Source organism: Lates calcarifer, unplaced genomic scaffold (genome assembly GCF_001640805.2).
Source record: "Lates calcarifer isolate ASB-BC8 unplaced genomic scaffold, TLL_Latcal_v3 _unitig_267_quiver_913, whole genome shotgun sequence".
In the NCBI taxonomy this organism is placed as follows: domain Eukaryota; kingdom Metazoa; phylum Chordata; class Actinopteri; family Centropomidae; genus Lates; species Lates calcarifer.
The window spans coordinates 1,369-14,749 of NW_026116370.1; the positions used below are offsets into that span (position 1 = coordinate 1,369).

Genomic DNA, 13,381 nt, shown 5'->3' on the forward strand with positions numbered 1-13,381 from the left:
CCTCATCTCTCTCCCTCCCCTCCCGTTGCCATTGTTCTACAAAGCAGTATAATTAAAGGAGCAAAGAAAGAGAAAGAAAGGAGGATAGACGGAAGGACGGAAGGAGAGCAGGATGAGATTGGAGGCTAATTGACTGAGGATGACTGAGCAAAGGGGTGGAAAGATGGGGTAGGGGGGGTGGGGGTGGGGAGGGAGAGAGTGGGGAGGGAGGGTGACAAGCCAGGGAAGGGCAGATTAAAGGGAGGGAGGAGGGACAGGGAGAGGAGGCGGGGGAGCCAAAACTGGCAACCCTGCCCCAACTGCCAAAGTCCCTATTTTGTCATTGGGTGGCTGTGACAGAGAGAGGGAGCCAAGAGAGAAATAACAGAGAAAGAGAGAGAGAGGGAGAAAGCGAGAGACTACGATTGGATGCCAGTGATAGAGTAAAAGACTAAAGCAGCTTGTGAATTTTCTTAGTTGTCATGGGCCCTTGGGGGTCGATCAAGTGGCACCGCTGACTCACAGAGGAGAGGACAGAAGACACATCAAGAAACAACAACAACCACAAAAAACGCGCACAAGTGACAAGAAGTAACTAAGGACAACAAAGCTTTTATAAGTAACAGCTTGAGAGAAACACAAGAGAGTGAGGGGCACCCAGGGTGAGTGTCTCATCCAGAGGGGAGACGGTCTTTAGTGTGAGAGCAGCTGACAAGATCACCCAGATCCTTCGGTCCATCGTCCATCCTGTCAGTCCGTCTACTGAGGAAGAGACATGAAGAGACCTCACGACTACAGCTCCCCAGACTCGGACACAGACGAGTTTATTGACGTGGGACAAGAAGACAGCTATTGGTGAGCATCCACCAACCACACCTGAGTTTGCAACACATGCCCTCCAATCACAGTTCAGAGTGAAATTAGATGGTATCCGGATGTAATTAGTGGCTCAAGACAAATTAGCTCTAAACATATTTGCCAGTGAACTATGGGATTTGCAAAAATTTTGACATGTAGAAGCTGCCACACACTGAGCTGCAGACAAGCTGACGGACTGCAGGAAATTTTTTTTAAATCTGAGAAGGCGATGCGGTTTATGAAACAATAATGACAAACGAGTAACTCCTACTCTCAAAAGTTTTCTGCATTGGGATAAAATCCATTTGTAAATTATTGGCAAATGTATTTAAGTAATTTGAAAGTTTTGACACGCCCTCTAACAAAACCAAAGCTGTCAGTTTCAAGTTTAAACTTGAGGCCTGTGGCAGCAAATTTGCCACATTCACACATCCAGATATATATATATTCATCGCATTTTCCCTGTCTATGAAACTGTCATGTCACGTTTGCTCCTTTTACTTGCCCGTGTGAGTAAATGCAGAGGTGCATAGCAGTCATTGCATGCATGACATGCATTAAAATAAGTTTATGTTAAAGAATTGTGAGGTCTGTCATGTCTGAAGCATGGAAACAGTGGCTGAAGATTATAGATGTATTTAGTATAGAAAATATCATCAGATCAAGTACATAAAAAAATGTTGCGTGAGTCCAGTTTTAAAATGTATTCATCAAGCATTTCTTGGTTAATTTATGACTGTAAATTATGCAACAATGTTTCAATCTTTAATCCTTTCCAGTTCAGAAACTCTTTGATGTTGCAAAAACATAAAAATTTAATTATCAGATGAACAGCAAAGCAACAAAGAGGGACAACCCTACATTAAATATACTGGGGATATTATAACATATTGTGGGAACATTAGAGGCACATTGTGTGTGAGTGAATACTGAATTTGAATTTGTTTTATTATACTCTGTCTCTTCAGTACAAGACATATAAACATTCTTGCTTTATTTTTAGAGATTTAATCCACTGTCAAAAAAATGCTCTGTTCAGTTCATATTGTATTAAGGTACAGGAAACTTACACAGAAACATATGAACTTATACAGGAAACTTGAGTGTTGCATGTTTTTGTCACAAATTCATATAGTCAACCATAGTTTGTCTATTATTTGCATGTATATAGCTAAATATATGCAGAGGGAATAATCTGGAAAATGCACCTTTACAAATACACAGTGTTTTTATTTGAAAGAAAAAAAAAAACATTTCAACCTCTGAATGTACGTGTGACCCACAATGCCATGCTGCTTAACTGCAGACATTTCCTTACAACCTGTTTGAGTGTTGTGGAAAATGTCTGATAGGCAGTAAAATGACTCTTTACAAGTCATTACACAGTTTTAGGTGCATTAGTCACATTTTTTGGCTGGCAGTGTGGAAATGTGGATTAAAGGGAATATTCATTAGCATGTATTTCTAACAGTGTATCTACAGTACACAAAAACACATTCACATGAATATTGCCTACATCACAGGCACTCAGCAAGCCAGCAATGCTAAAGACGGTTTGGATAAATCAGATTGCCATGTGACATGCAAACAGAAGACAGTACAGCCTTTTCAAGTCAGCCCCATCAAACATAAACCTAAACAAAAACACACAGCTAAATTGGCAGCCTTCATGTTAAAATCTAATAGAAACGCAATAAGTCTCTGGTGGGGCAGTTTTGAAGGGGACTCCAAGCTGACAGGCTCTTTCAGGCCTGTAAGATGAGTGTTCACAAACAAACACAATCCATATTGAGTGACTGTACTCGGAGGAGCTCACATCCCATGCTGCATGCTGGAGCCCCATGCGAGCGAAAGCATCGCCCCAAGGCTATATAATCATCTTTCTAAAAGTGCTTTTGCTCAGATGGAAAGGAGAACAGCATGTCATTTCACTGAGACTAATGTCCAGAAACGCATTAAACCAAAAACAATCTCGTCCTCCCTCCTCTCCCGGGTACTCCTTTGCCTCTCCCTGCCCAAAAAACAAATTAGATTGAAGGGGGCTGATGTGCCATCCTGCCTCTGTCTCATATTAAGGAGGGTAATAATAACAATATGCAGGAGAATCAAAGTTACTATATTTCTCTCTGTGCCAGCGCCATCCCCCACATTTCCCTCAACTCTCTCTCTCTATCTCCACGCTACAGCCCAGTCACCGGGTCCATGTCTCCTGGCAGCGCCTCGCAGATTCTGGCTCGAAAGAAGAGAAGAGGGGTGAGTGGATTATAACCTTGGATTGTCATCTTTTTTAGGGCTGTCTTTTTTGGGTTGGTCCTAACTCTCCCTCTGCTCCTCTTGTTTTGTAGATCATAGAGAAGAGGCGCAGAGACCGCATCAACCACAGCCTGTCAGAGCTCCGCAGACTTGTACCCAGTGCTTTTGAGAAACAGGTAACTGCTTACAAATCTAATTCAGTGATACAAGTAATAACCCAGCTTCATTAAATCTGATCTAATCTTCATTTTCCCTTGCAGGGTTCATCTAAGCTGGAGAAAGCAGAGATTCTGCAGATGACAGTGGACCACCTCAAACTGCTGCATGCCATGGGAGGAAAAGGTGAGAATTCTTGACTTTTTTTTTTTTTTTTGCATCCCTAACAATCCACTTTCTAGGATTTTCTGTGTGTCATTCGTTTTCTGTGTAACACAGACACAAAAAGCCTTTGAAATAATGCTGGAAAAGATCTTAAACCCATCAAAAAAGTAGACAAATATATTATTATTGTCTTATTTTTTTGATCAAAAGATTAAAAAGACAGCATGCACAGGAAGAACTTTCATGACTAACTGCATTCCATTACCATTATTCAGTGCATGACTAACTCTCTTCTTCTCTCTTAGGATACTTTGATGCGAGGGCCTTGGCAGTCGATTATAGGACCCTGGGTTTTAGGGAGTGTGTTGGGGAGGTGGTGCGGTACCTCAGTTCCCTTGAGGGGGAGTCCCCGGACCCTATAGGAGCCCGCCTGGTCTCCCACCTCTCACACTGCGCAAGTGAGTTAGACCCTCTCCTCTTACAGTCGGCCCCGGCCTCCGCCTTGCCCTTCCCTCCTTGGCCGTGGGCGTCCTTTCCTCAGATCTCCCCCACCTCGCCAGCCTCCTCCTCGCCTCCATTCCCCAACGGGCGACGGGATCTCGCCCTGCTGGGGAGCTACCCATCGCCTGCCTCCCTCCGCCTCGCCCCCTTGGCTGGCTGCCAGCAAGGCGCACCGCCACTCCTCGCGCCCACAGCTCTGGCCACCGTCCACAGGATGCCCTCCCTCGCTGCGTCCCCAGCCCTCGCCCCCTCCAGGCCGACCCAGCCATCCCCTCACTGTGCCACCAGGGCCTCGCCTCTTCCCCTCCCCACCCCTTCCTCTTCCTCTCCCTCCTCCTCCTCCTCCTCTTCTACTTCATCAACCTCTGCTCCGCCGCAAGTCTCTTTCAGGCCCTTTGCGCCTCTGGGGTCTCCCACAGCCCAGCGCAGGGGCTTGAGCGGTTCAGCCAAGGCGACCCAGGGATGGGGGACTGAGATCGGAGCCTTCTGAAGCTCAACTCCGGTTTTGTTTTCCAAATGAACTCTGTACAGTGGACATGGAGCTCCCATGTGCACCATGTAGCAAATATGATACCTTTGGAGAAAATAATGGACCTTTGATGATTGTCTCCACCTTTAAGGGACTCTAAAAGCCATATCAGACTATGGGTGAAGTTTTAGATAAACACAAACAATCATGTATGATAATAGAATGGAGGAATGTGAAGGAATAGAAGGTTTGAATAAATCCATGTTCATGATCTTGCTTGACAAATACACACATAGAAGAGTGTCCAACAGAGCCATATATACAACGCTCAACGGGTTGATGTTGAGTTTTCACTGATCTTTTAACTGTGATAATTGTTTTTTTTTTTTCTCCAAAACATTTATACATTTGATTACCTTTTCCAACTCTGAGGAATGTTTGACAAAAATCTCTATAAAGACTAAGTGCCTTTACCTCTGTTCACGTTATTTTTTTTCTCTGTGTGTCTTCTCTGACTGTGTATGCAAATGCAAACATGTAATTGCAGCTACATAATGTGCTATCAACACAAATGGCAAAGAAATGGTTGAAAACTACATGTTACCCACTTACCCATATTAGCCTTGTCTGCAATCAGGGCTTGCATGTTCCCCAGCCGTAACCCCCACTGTATCTAAGCTGTCTCCAGTGATGGCTGATGGGAGCTGTGGTCTTGTGGCTTCAGAGGATAAACATGGTGGGAGCTGGTGATGTTTTTGGGATGCCGCGGCGAGGCAAACAGACCCATCACTTTGCCCTCTAATTGACAGTCCCCTGTAATTAACTTTACCCTCATATCAGTCTATGTATCTTCCTCTCCTCTGCTGTCTCTCTGCCATTCTTTCTCTCCAATCTTGTGGTACACCAGCGGATATCTTCTCTCCCTGTTTGTCTGCGCCTCTGTCTCCTCAACAATGGACAGACAGTACAGAAGAGGGCGAGAGGGAGGGATGGAGAGAAGGGAAAACAAAGAAAAGATCTGAAGGGCTGTGGTTGGGTGACTGATTCAGCGTAGACGTTCAATAACAGGGTGGGAGGGAGGCAGGAGACGGGGGTTACGGGGGAGATGAGACGGACTGTCAAGGTTTAAGAGGGCAGAGAGGAGAAATGGTGTGAATCACAGAGAGTCGGCCAGCATGTACGGGGTGCACGAGAAACCCCCGAACAATGATGAATGACAGTTGCAACGAGTTGTTTCTCAAGAAGATCAGCATAATTGTGCCGTGCTTCACCAAAACGGCTCCGTGGGGATGAGAGAGCAGAGAAGAGCCTTGTGTGTGTTTACTGCTGGAGAACGCTTTGATCTACTTCAGGATGCAATGTCTGTGGTCTGCGGTCCAAAAATGTGTGTGTTCCGCAAAGTGCATATTGTTTATTTGAGTGAGTGTGCTAGTGTGTGCTCAAGCCAGAGTCATGTGCTCGCTGCCCTCTTTGTGTGTTTGTCTGTGCCTTGCTGAGTGTTTTGTTTATGTGGTGTTGTGTGCACACACGTCTTGTGTGTGTGTGTGTGTGTGTGTGTAATGTGAGTCTTCAGGGCTGGCGTCAGGACTGAACCGCGGTGGCGGCGTGGCTCTCGTGCGAGGCCGGCCGGCGGTCGGACGGACGGTATGGTGGTGGAATGTTTGCGGAGGGTGCATACATATACACACATACACACACACACACACATACAGACAGGCACACAGACAACACACAAACATAGACACACACAGGCTGGCTGGCACTATTCTAGCCTCTGAGTAGAGGAGCCAGAGTCACCACCACAGCTTCCAGGAAGGACAACCACAGTCACACTGCACTGGGTTTCCCACGGGGGAGGGGAGGCTGGAGGGAGCGGAGAGGAAGGAGGGAAGGGAAAGACGGAGAGAGAAGGAGGGAAGTGCTGTGTGTTTGTGAGTGTGTATGTGAGGCAACAGGCCGTCATTGTGGTTCAAGCAGAGGAAAAGAGGAGGGTTCAGTATGCAGGGAGGAGGGCAGAAGTGACAGAAAAAACTGTCTGAAATCAGGAAGTGAGAGGACATTTCTCCCCTGATCTGTAAATAAACTCATCCATGCATTAGTACACATTCTTTTATCGCATTAAACGTGACCAATTTTATTTGAACATCTGTTTCTATTTGTGTGTGAATGCGTGTGTGTATGAGTGAGAGAGAGAACTGTGAGTTCTCCAGGGAGAATCCAGAAACAACACTGGCCAATTTGGAAACTTTGTCGTGTGGTGATGACATACTTGAGATAGCAATGGCAAAATCAATAACAGCATCTTTAATTAGGTGCCATTGTTAATTCTATGAAGGATTTATGAGGGAATTTTAGATCTAAATTAAACATACATGATTTCTAGCTACCTATTTACTGTTGTATCTGTTGTCTCAGTTTCTCAGTGTACAGTGGCCTAAATCAATTCTATGTTGCATTTATATTTCTCTATGTATGCATGCATAGGGCACAAACACACCTGTATGCAACCTCAGACAAACTCTCAGTGAGACATGTAAAATAGCCGGTCATGATGCACAGCACAGCTCCTCTGTATCATCTACCAACACATTGCTAATGTCAGAGCCTGCCTGTCTGCAGAGAGGAACAGGGTTAGACTGCTCCTGCTGGCTAACCCCAGTCTGCATGGCTACTGCTAATTGCTAACGTTAGCGACTAGCTGGTGAACATTGTGGAACACGTATAAGACATATATCCATCAAGAGATGGTGGAGACTAAAATAGAGCAAAAAGCAGAGTGAATATTAGAATGGGTTCATCCAGTGATCAGAAACATGATTCTGTTTTTACAAGTTGTTGTGGTGCCCCCAAGTGGCCAATATATCAACTAGCACAGGTTTAGAGAAAAAGGGCCTCAAATATCAAATGATGCTGCCATTCAATTTGCTTTCGCTAAAGATAGAAAAAAGATAACATAAATAATAACAAGTAAATGGCACAACCGCCTTCTTTGTTCTTGAAATTCTTCCATCATGATGCTTACCATTTTGTCTCAAAAAAATGTAAATAAATAAATAAATAATCTGTGTACTGTTTAATAGACTAAATGCTAAAAATAAATAGTTTGCCTGTCTGTTCTATATCAGGAGAATAGAGAAAGTTTACTCATGTTTTGGGAAATCCACATACACAGAAAAAGCTCCAGACTACATTCTAAATAAATGGAAAAAGAAATACATGTGTGTATGTACATATACATTTAGACAGATTGTACCGCATGTAAGTGGACACCTGCACTTACATGCTTATACTCAAGTAACCACAAACTGTACATGTGGTGAGGCTTAAATGTGGGTTACGATTTGTCAGTTTAGTTTAGTCAGCACTAAATGTTCTGTTTCACACCAAAACCTTGAGCTTTTCAGAGGCACTCTTCAACACAGTTAAGTAAAGCAGCAGTGGTTTATACGTGCCTATAGTTTAGACACCTCTGCTGTTATAATTACATACTGTACGTGCAGTCATCAAGGACGAACCACAGGGACAAAGCCACTTTACTCTCAACCAAAATTTAGTTAACAATTTGGCCATTATGTCTTGGGGACTTGCAGGTAAGGAGAGGGGTTGTAAAAAAGCAGACATTGTGGTCCAGAAGGGGACAGTAATGAGACACAAAAAAGTGAAAATATCTCACATATAACTCAAAAATGAATAATTTAAACAGACTGTTTGCTGCTGGATCATTTATTGGATTATATTTTGATCACATTGATTATCTGTGGATTATGAGTTTATTTGACTGTCTGATTATCGTTGGATACAGTGTGCTAATAGTGGCAATTCCTCAGGGAGAAGCCAGACACAGCATTGGCCAGCTTAGTAACTTTGGGAGGCGCGGGCATGGTGATGACACGCTTGAGATAGCAGCGGCGGCTAGAATGAAAGAGCATCAACAACAACATCTTTAGTGATGAATTCTATGCATAAATATAATTACACATATCTTTAAATGACAAAGTATGGCTACAGGATTAGGGTTACTGTTACATGGTTTCTGGATCCTGAATGAAGCAACATACAATGTTTTGTAGCTGCATCTCTGTGTTATATTTGTATTTGTGTGCCTGCATGTATATACATTAACATTGTGTAAAATGGATACTGAACTCAGCAATGGTGTAGGTGTAGAACTGGCAGTTGGGATCCTCAGTACAGGTTTTCTGACACGCCTTAGCATTATTCACCAGGAGGAAGCGAAGGTCAGAACCTGGCAAATTTATCCCTTCAAGAGTCTTCATAGCACACTCTGTTAGGAGAGAGGACTGGGCTTATACTTCTGCTGCAGGTTAAACTACAGGAGCTCAGTGCAAAAAAATAAACAGAATATACAAATACACGGTCATATTTGTTAAATGATTCCAATAATTAGGATGGAACAGATTTGGAATGTGGTACGTACTGTTAACCAGCTGACAGAAGTGTGTGGGTAACCCAGATGTGACTCCTTCTTCAGCTTTGGCGACCATTTCAGCCATATTATTTTTCAAGTAACATTTAAAATTGTTCCTGAAAACCCCAAGAAGACGAAAACTCAGGTAAATGCTTAATGAAATTAGTGTGAAGACTTGGTTTAAGGTTAGGTCTGGTTAAAGTTCAGGTTAGTGTAAGTGTGTATATGTGTGTGTGTATGTGTGTGTGTGTGTGTGTGTGTGTGTCACTCTAGGAAAATTTGTCAAGCACAAACTACCCGACATAGGAGAAGTAGGAACATTGTGGATGAGCGGAGCACAGTGTCTGACAGTGTTCAGGAGAGGCAGCGAGCAGAGACTCGATGTCGTGTCCTGGAAGGTTTGTCTTTGGAAAGAGCTTGCCCTCACAATCTGTATAAAACAATCAGTAACATGAGAAAACAAGCACAACAGCCTGCAAGATGTTGCTACAACCAATGCTGCAACCTTTATTAGATTAGATTTTTTTTTTTTAACCTGTGCTCAAGTGTTCATGTGATTGTCCACTGTGGGAGAATCCAGATACTACACCAGCCTCTGCCACTACTTCAGGTGTCCTTGGTACTGGCCAGCTGAATTTAAGGTGGCATTTGTATCTAAATACACGAAAAAGATAACAGTACATGATATAATGCTATAATTCAACTCACTCTTCTCACTGGTTGAATTAAAGCGGGATGAAAGAATAGGGACAACAGCATGACTCCATGGACAGAATACAACTTAACACACACCCTGTCAAAATACTGAATTGAAGCTGAAGGTGCCAGCGGTTTAAAGACTTCAGTAATACAGGGCAGCTCAGTGGTGTGTGGGCACTGCTGAAAAAATATACTCCTGTCTTTCTTTTCGTTTTTTTGGGGGGGTTTCTCATGGGTGTCTGTCTAAGACAACTAAACCCCAAAACACATTATACCCACTGATGTTTGTCTTAACCAATGACATTTTCTGCACCTGCAGGCCTTTATTAAAAATAAATAGATTAATCAATTAAATCATGCATTTTACTTACCTGTACTTCTCAGGTGTAAAGTCATCAGTGAGAAAGGTAAAGAACTGACAGGCAGGGTCATGTGTGCAGGCTCTCTGACACTCCTCATAGTCTGCTGTGAACAGCTGTCTGTAGTCTGCTCCGTAGAAGTCCACGTGTTGATAGACCTGAGACAGACAAGGCTCTGGAAGATGGACAGCCACACAGAAAGTTAAGAAGAGTGTCATCCAACATCTTTAGTTACTAATGGTTTTCATTATGGTTTACAATGGCTGTATACCTACTTGGGTCTGGGTGGCAGGATCTAAGAGAAAAGCCAGAGGTGATACCCTGCTTTGCAACCTGAACCGTGGGCTGTCCAGAGGGAGTGGACTTGAGGAAGCAGTGGAAGTGCCTGGTAGAGAGAGAGGCAGGTGGTCTAAGAGGCAAATATTGTACTTTTTATTTCATTACCTTTATTGCATAATATCAGTTACAGGTAGCTTTATTCTGATAAATTTGCAGTCCACTTTGCACACAAACGTGTGTGTACATATGCATATGCATTAAAAAAAAATCATTCATTAATCCTTAATCAGTTGTTGTACCTGTTATCAACGGTGCAGTCAGGCCTAATAAAGGAAAAGAAGAGACAGGCAGGGTGCTGGGTGCACAAGTACTGACAGTGCTCCGCATCAGGAGAGAAGAGAACTGCTACGTCTGATCCTGGGAAATCCAAGTTCTCCTGACGCTGATGGTCACAACCTGAGGAAAAGGAAAAAGACACACAGGCTCATTCACCTGTATATTACATACACACAGTTAAATAGATTTTACTAAGTGTTAAGCGGTGAAACATACACCAGCACTTTCAACAGGGTATGTATTACCTTGACTAAAGGAGAGGCCACAGAGGCAGAGCAGAGCCACTGAAATGAAGCGCGCTCCCATCTTCTCAGTTTTGAAGACAGTGAACATTCTTCAGTCGGCAGTCAGAGAGGTGGTTCTGTAACTGCAGAGATTACCTAGAGGACTGTATTGCAACCCACACATTTATACCTCCAATCGATTTGCATGACTGGTTGTTGACACACTCAGTCATTGGTTGGCAGTAACACACAGTCCAGCTGACTTGATGCAAACACATGAGCTGGATCAGCAAGTGCCAATATTTATTAAATGTGTGTGCAGGACAGTAGAGTGCAGCTGATAATTAAGCAAATATACTGTATGTTCATCATTTGTAGAGGAAATATTGATGAAGTCCTTAAAACAAATACACTAAAAAAGTATGAGACCAGTGTTTCTATCAGCTTATCTCTAGGTCTTGAGTTTTAGTTAAATTTGAATGCAGTTTGTTCAATGCTCTCTGTATAATGCAGTACAACTCAACAGCACCACAAACTGCAGCTTCCATGACCATATGACCATACAGCCCATACACTGGACTAGCTATTTAATATTCATAAGCAGTTTACAGTCATTTGGTAAATGCTTTATAACACAATATTTAGTTGTAAACACAAGTAAGCATTATTTATTATTATAGTTGGTTGACAAATTCTATACATTAACACTTAGAAATGTTCTTATACCTTATACCAGTTACATTATAGTGTGATAAAAAATATTTAAAAAAAACTTTTATTGAATGTATATACATTATTTATAAATTACACATACATAATAAAATGACAAAGGAGTGTGACAGCCCTCCCTCTCTGCCTGCTGCTTGTATGGTGGGTTTGGCTTTAAGTGTCATCATTTCTGTCTCTCTCTTTCCTCTCCTCCACCCTGGCTTCCAGCAGCCAATTTTGGCCAAGGTTTTGTTTTATGTTTGCACACATCAAATAAGTAATTAAGTAATTAGAAGTAACTAAACCCATGAGAAAGGTGTGGGACCTAGAGATTAAAATCAACAGCATCTTATGTTACAACACAACACAAAAGTTGGAGCTTACGGTTACACAATTTACCTGGGTACTGAACTCCTAGTATGTTTTAATGAAAAAAAGGGAGGTAGCTAGTACTGACTGAGGGCTGATGCAGTTCTATTTAAAAATGACAATATTGTGTGCAGTTTCTGCATGCATGCATAAAGAATACAGTACCAGTAAGAATGTAGAACATAGGTGTAGGGCTGGTAGTTAGAACCCTCAGTACAGGTCCTTTCACACGTCTCTGCCTCATCCATCAGCTCATATCAAATGTGAGGGAAAAAAGGAAAAAAACATCACTCCATAAGCCACCTTAACTCTCTGTTAGCAGAGAAGGACAGGGTTAAATTCCTGCTTCTGGCCAAACTCCAGAAATACTGTAGCTACATGAAAAACTGAACAGAGATTATAAATACTATATAGAGAATAAAATTCCTGAATGATAACAATGTTTGTTTTTCTAATATTTGATTTGATTAAAAAAAAAAACTAATCTTATTAAAGCCTGATTCTTCACATAGACTTGAAATTTGAAAGAAAATGGACAACAGGCTTCATTGAGAAAAATAGCCACATCAGGCAACACAGAACACAGATTATACTGAGTATCTGTTTTCAGTTAAATCTGTGGTACATAGTGTTATCCCAGGACTGGCCCTCTCTGTGTGTGTCATTTAAGGTGCACATGAAAGCACCCTGCATACATGTAATCCACTGTCACCATCCCGACCTGAACATTATTAACAGAATGGTATCATGTCATCTTGCGCCCAGTGTCTGTGTTAAAAACAAAAATACATTTACAGCTATAAGTTTAAATATGTCATACACACAGTGTAAGGAACACAACAATTGTATTTTGCATTTTTAACCTATTTCTTACTTTAAAGCTACAATTCCCTGCCTAGTCAATTAAAAATAGTTACCGCATCATTTACGTCACAAGCTTGACCTCGTAGTTGCATGAAGATGTCAGGTGGTGTAATTGACTTAGAAGTTTTAAATAAATTGCCTTTAATGTCTGAAGGAGGAAATGGGTAGAAATTGGTGAGAAACACAGAATGGAAACAAAACTATTATTGTTTAAGAGAAATCTTCAAAAGGCAACATTTACCCATTCTACCTGAGTGTCAGGCACTAACCACAAAATCCTCCGTACCTAGAAAGAAACAACAGGAGGAACAGGGTGGAACTTATCGTTATACCAGAACATCACACACACATGGTGTGTACATTGCTCGCTAGCTTACAGTTGATGTTAGTACATTGTCTGTGGTGAATAAACACAAACAGTACAAACAGTCAAGCAAATTTGTGTGAATAAGGCAAGGCAGAAGATTCTTTCACAAGTTATTTGAGCACACCTTCATTTGTACTGGATACCTGACACTGGGACAGAGCATTGGTGAAGAACTGCTGGATAAATAAAGGGTGGGTTGTGAGGACAGTTACAATAACAAAAATCTTGCTTGACTTACTCTCAATTCAGGCTCTGCCCATTAATCCAACATATTCCTAATGACATAACTGACAAACTTTATTTACACAGGGATGTTTTTTTTTTTTAAAGAATGAATTATGTTCTCATCCTCTAAATTGTAAAGCC

At 42.1% G+C, this 13,381-nt stretch overlaps 2 protein-coding genes across 2 annotated transcripts; one reads left to right on the forward strand and one right to left on the reverse strand.

Annotated features, from left to right (window-relative positions):
• The first annotated feature begins 334 nt into the window (after positions 1-334).
• LOC108893004 (hairy/enhancer-of-split related with YRPW motif-like protein) lies at positions 335-4,854 on the forward strand. Its single transcript, XM_018690787.2, has 5 exons — positions 335-834; positions 3,024-3,090; positions 3,183-3,266; positions 3,351-3,432; positions 3,717-4,854. Exons 1-5 carry the CDS (start codon positions 755-757, stop codon positions 4,400-4,402), a joined length of 999 nt encoding a protein of 332 aa, XP_018546303.1. The 5' UTR covers positions 335-754; the 3' UTR covers positions 4,403-4,854.
• A 3,234-nt stretch (positions 4,855-8,088) lies between these two features.
• LOC108893006 (plasma kallikrein) lies at positions 8,089-10,884 on the reverse strand. Its single transcript, XM_018690789.2, has 9 exons — positions 10,729-10,884; positions 10,447-10,603; positions 10,144-10,253; positions 9,881-10,043; positions 9,346-9,464; positions 9,108-9,240; positions 8,820-8,926; positions 8,528-8,666; positions 8,089-8,293 (listed from the first exon to the last, which is right to left on the reverse strand). Exons 1-9 carry the CDS (start codon positions 10,814-10,816, stop codon positions 8,188-8,190), a joined length of 1,122 nt encoding a protein of 373 aa, XP_018546305.1. The 5' UTR covers positions 10,817-10,884; the 3' UTR covers positions 8,089-8,187.
• Positions 10,885-13,381: the final 2,497 nt, after the last annotated feature.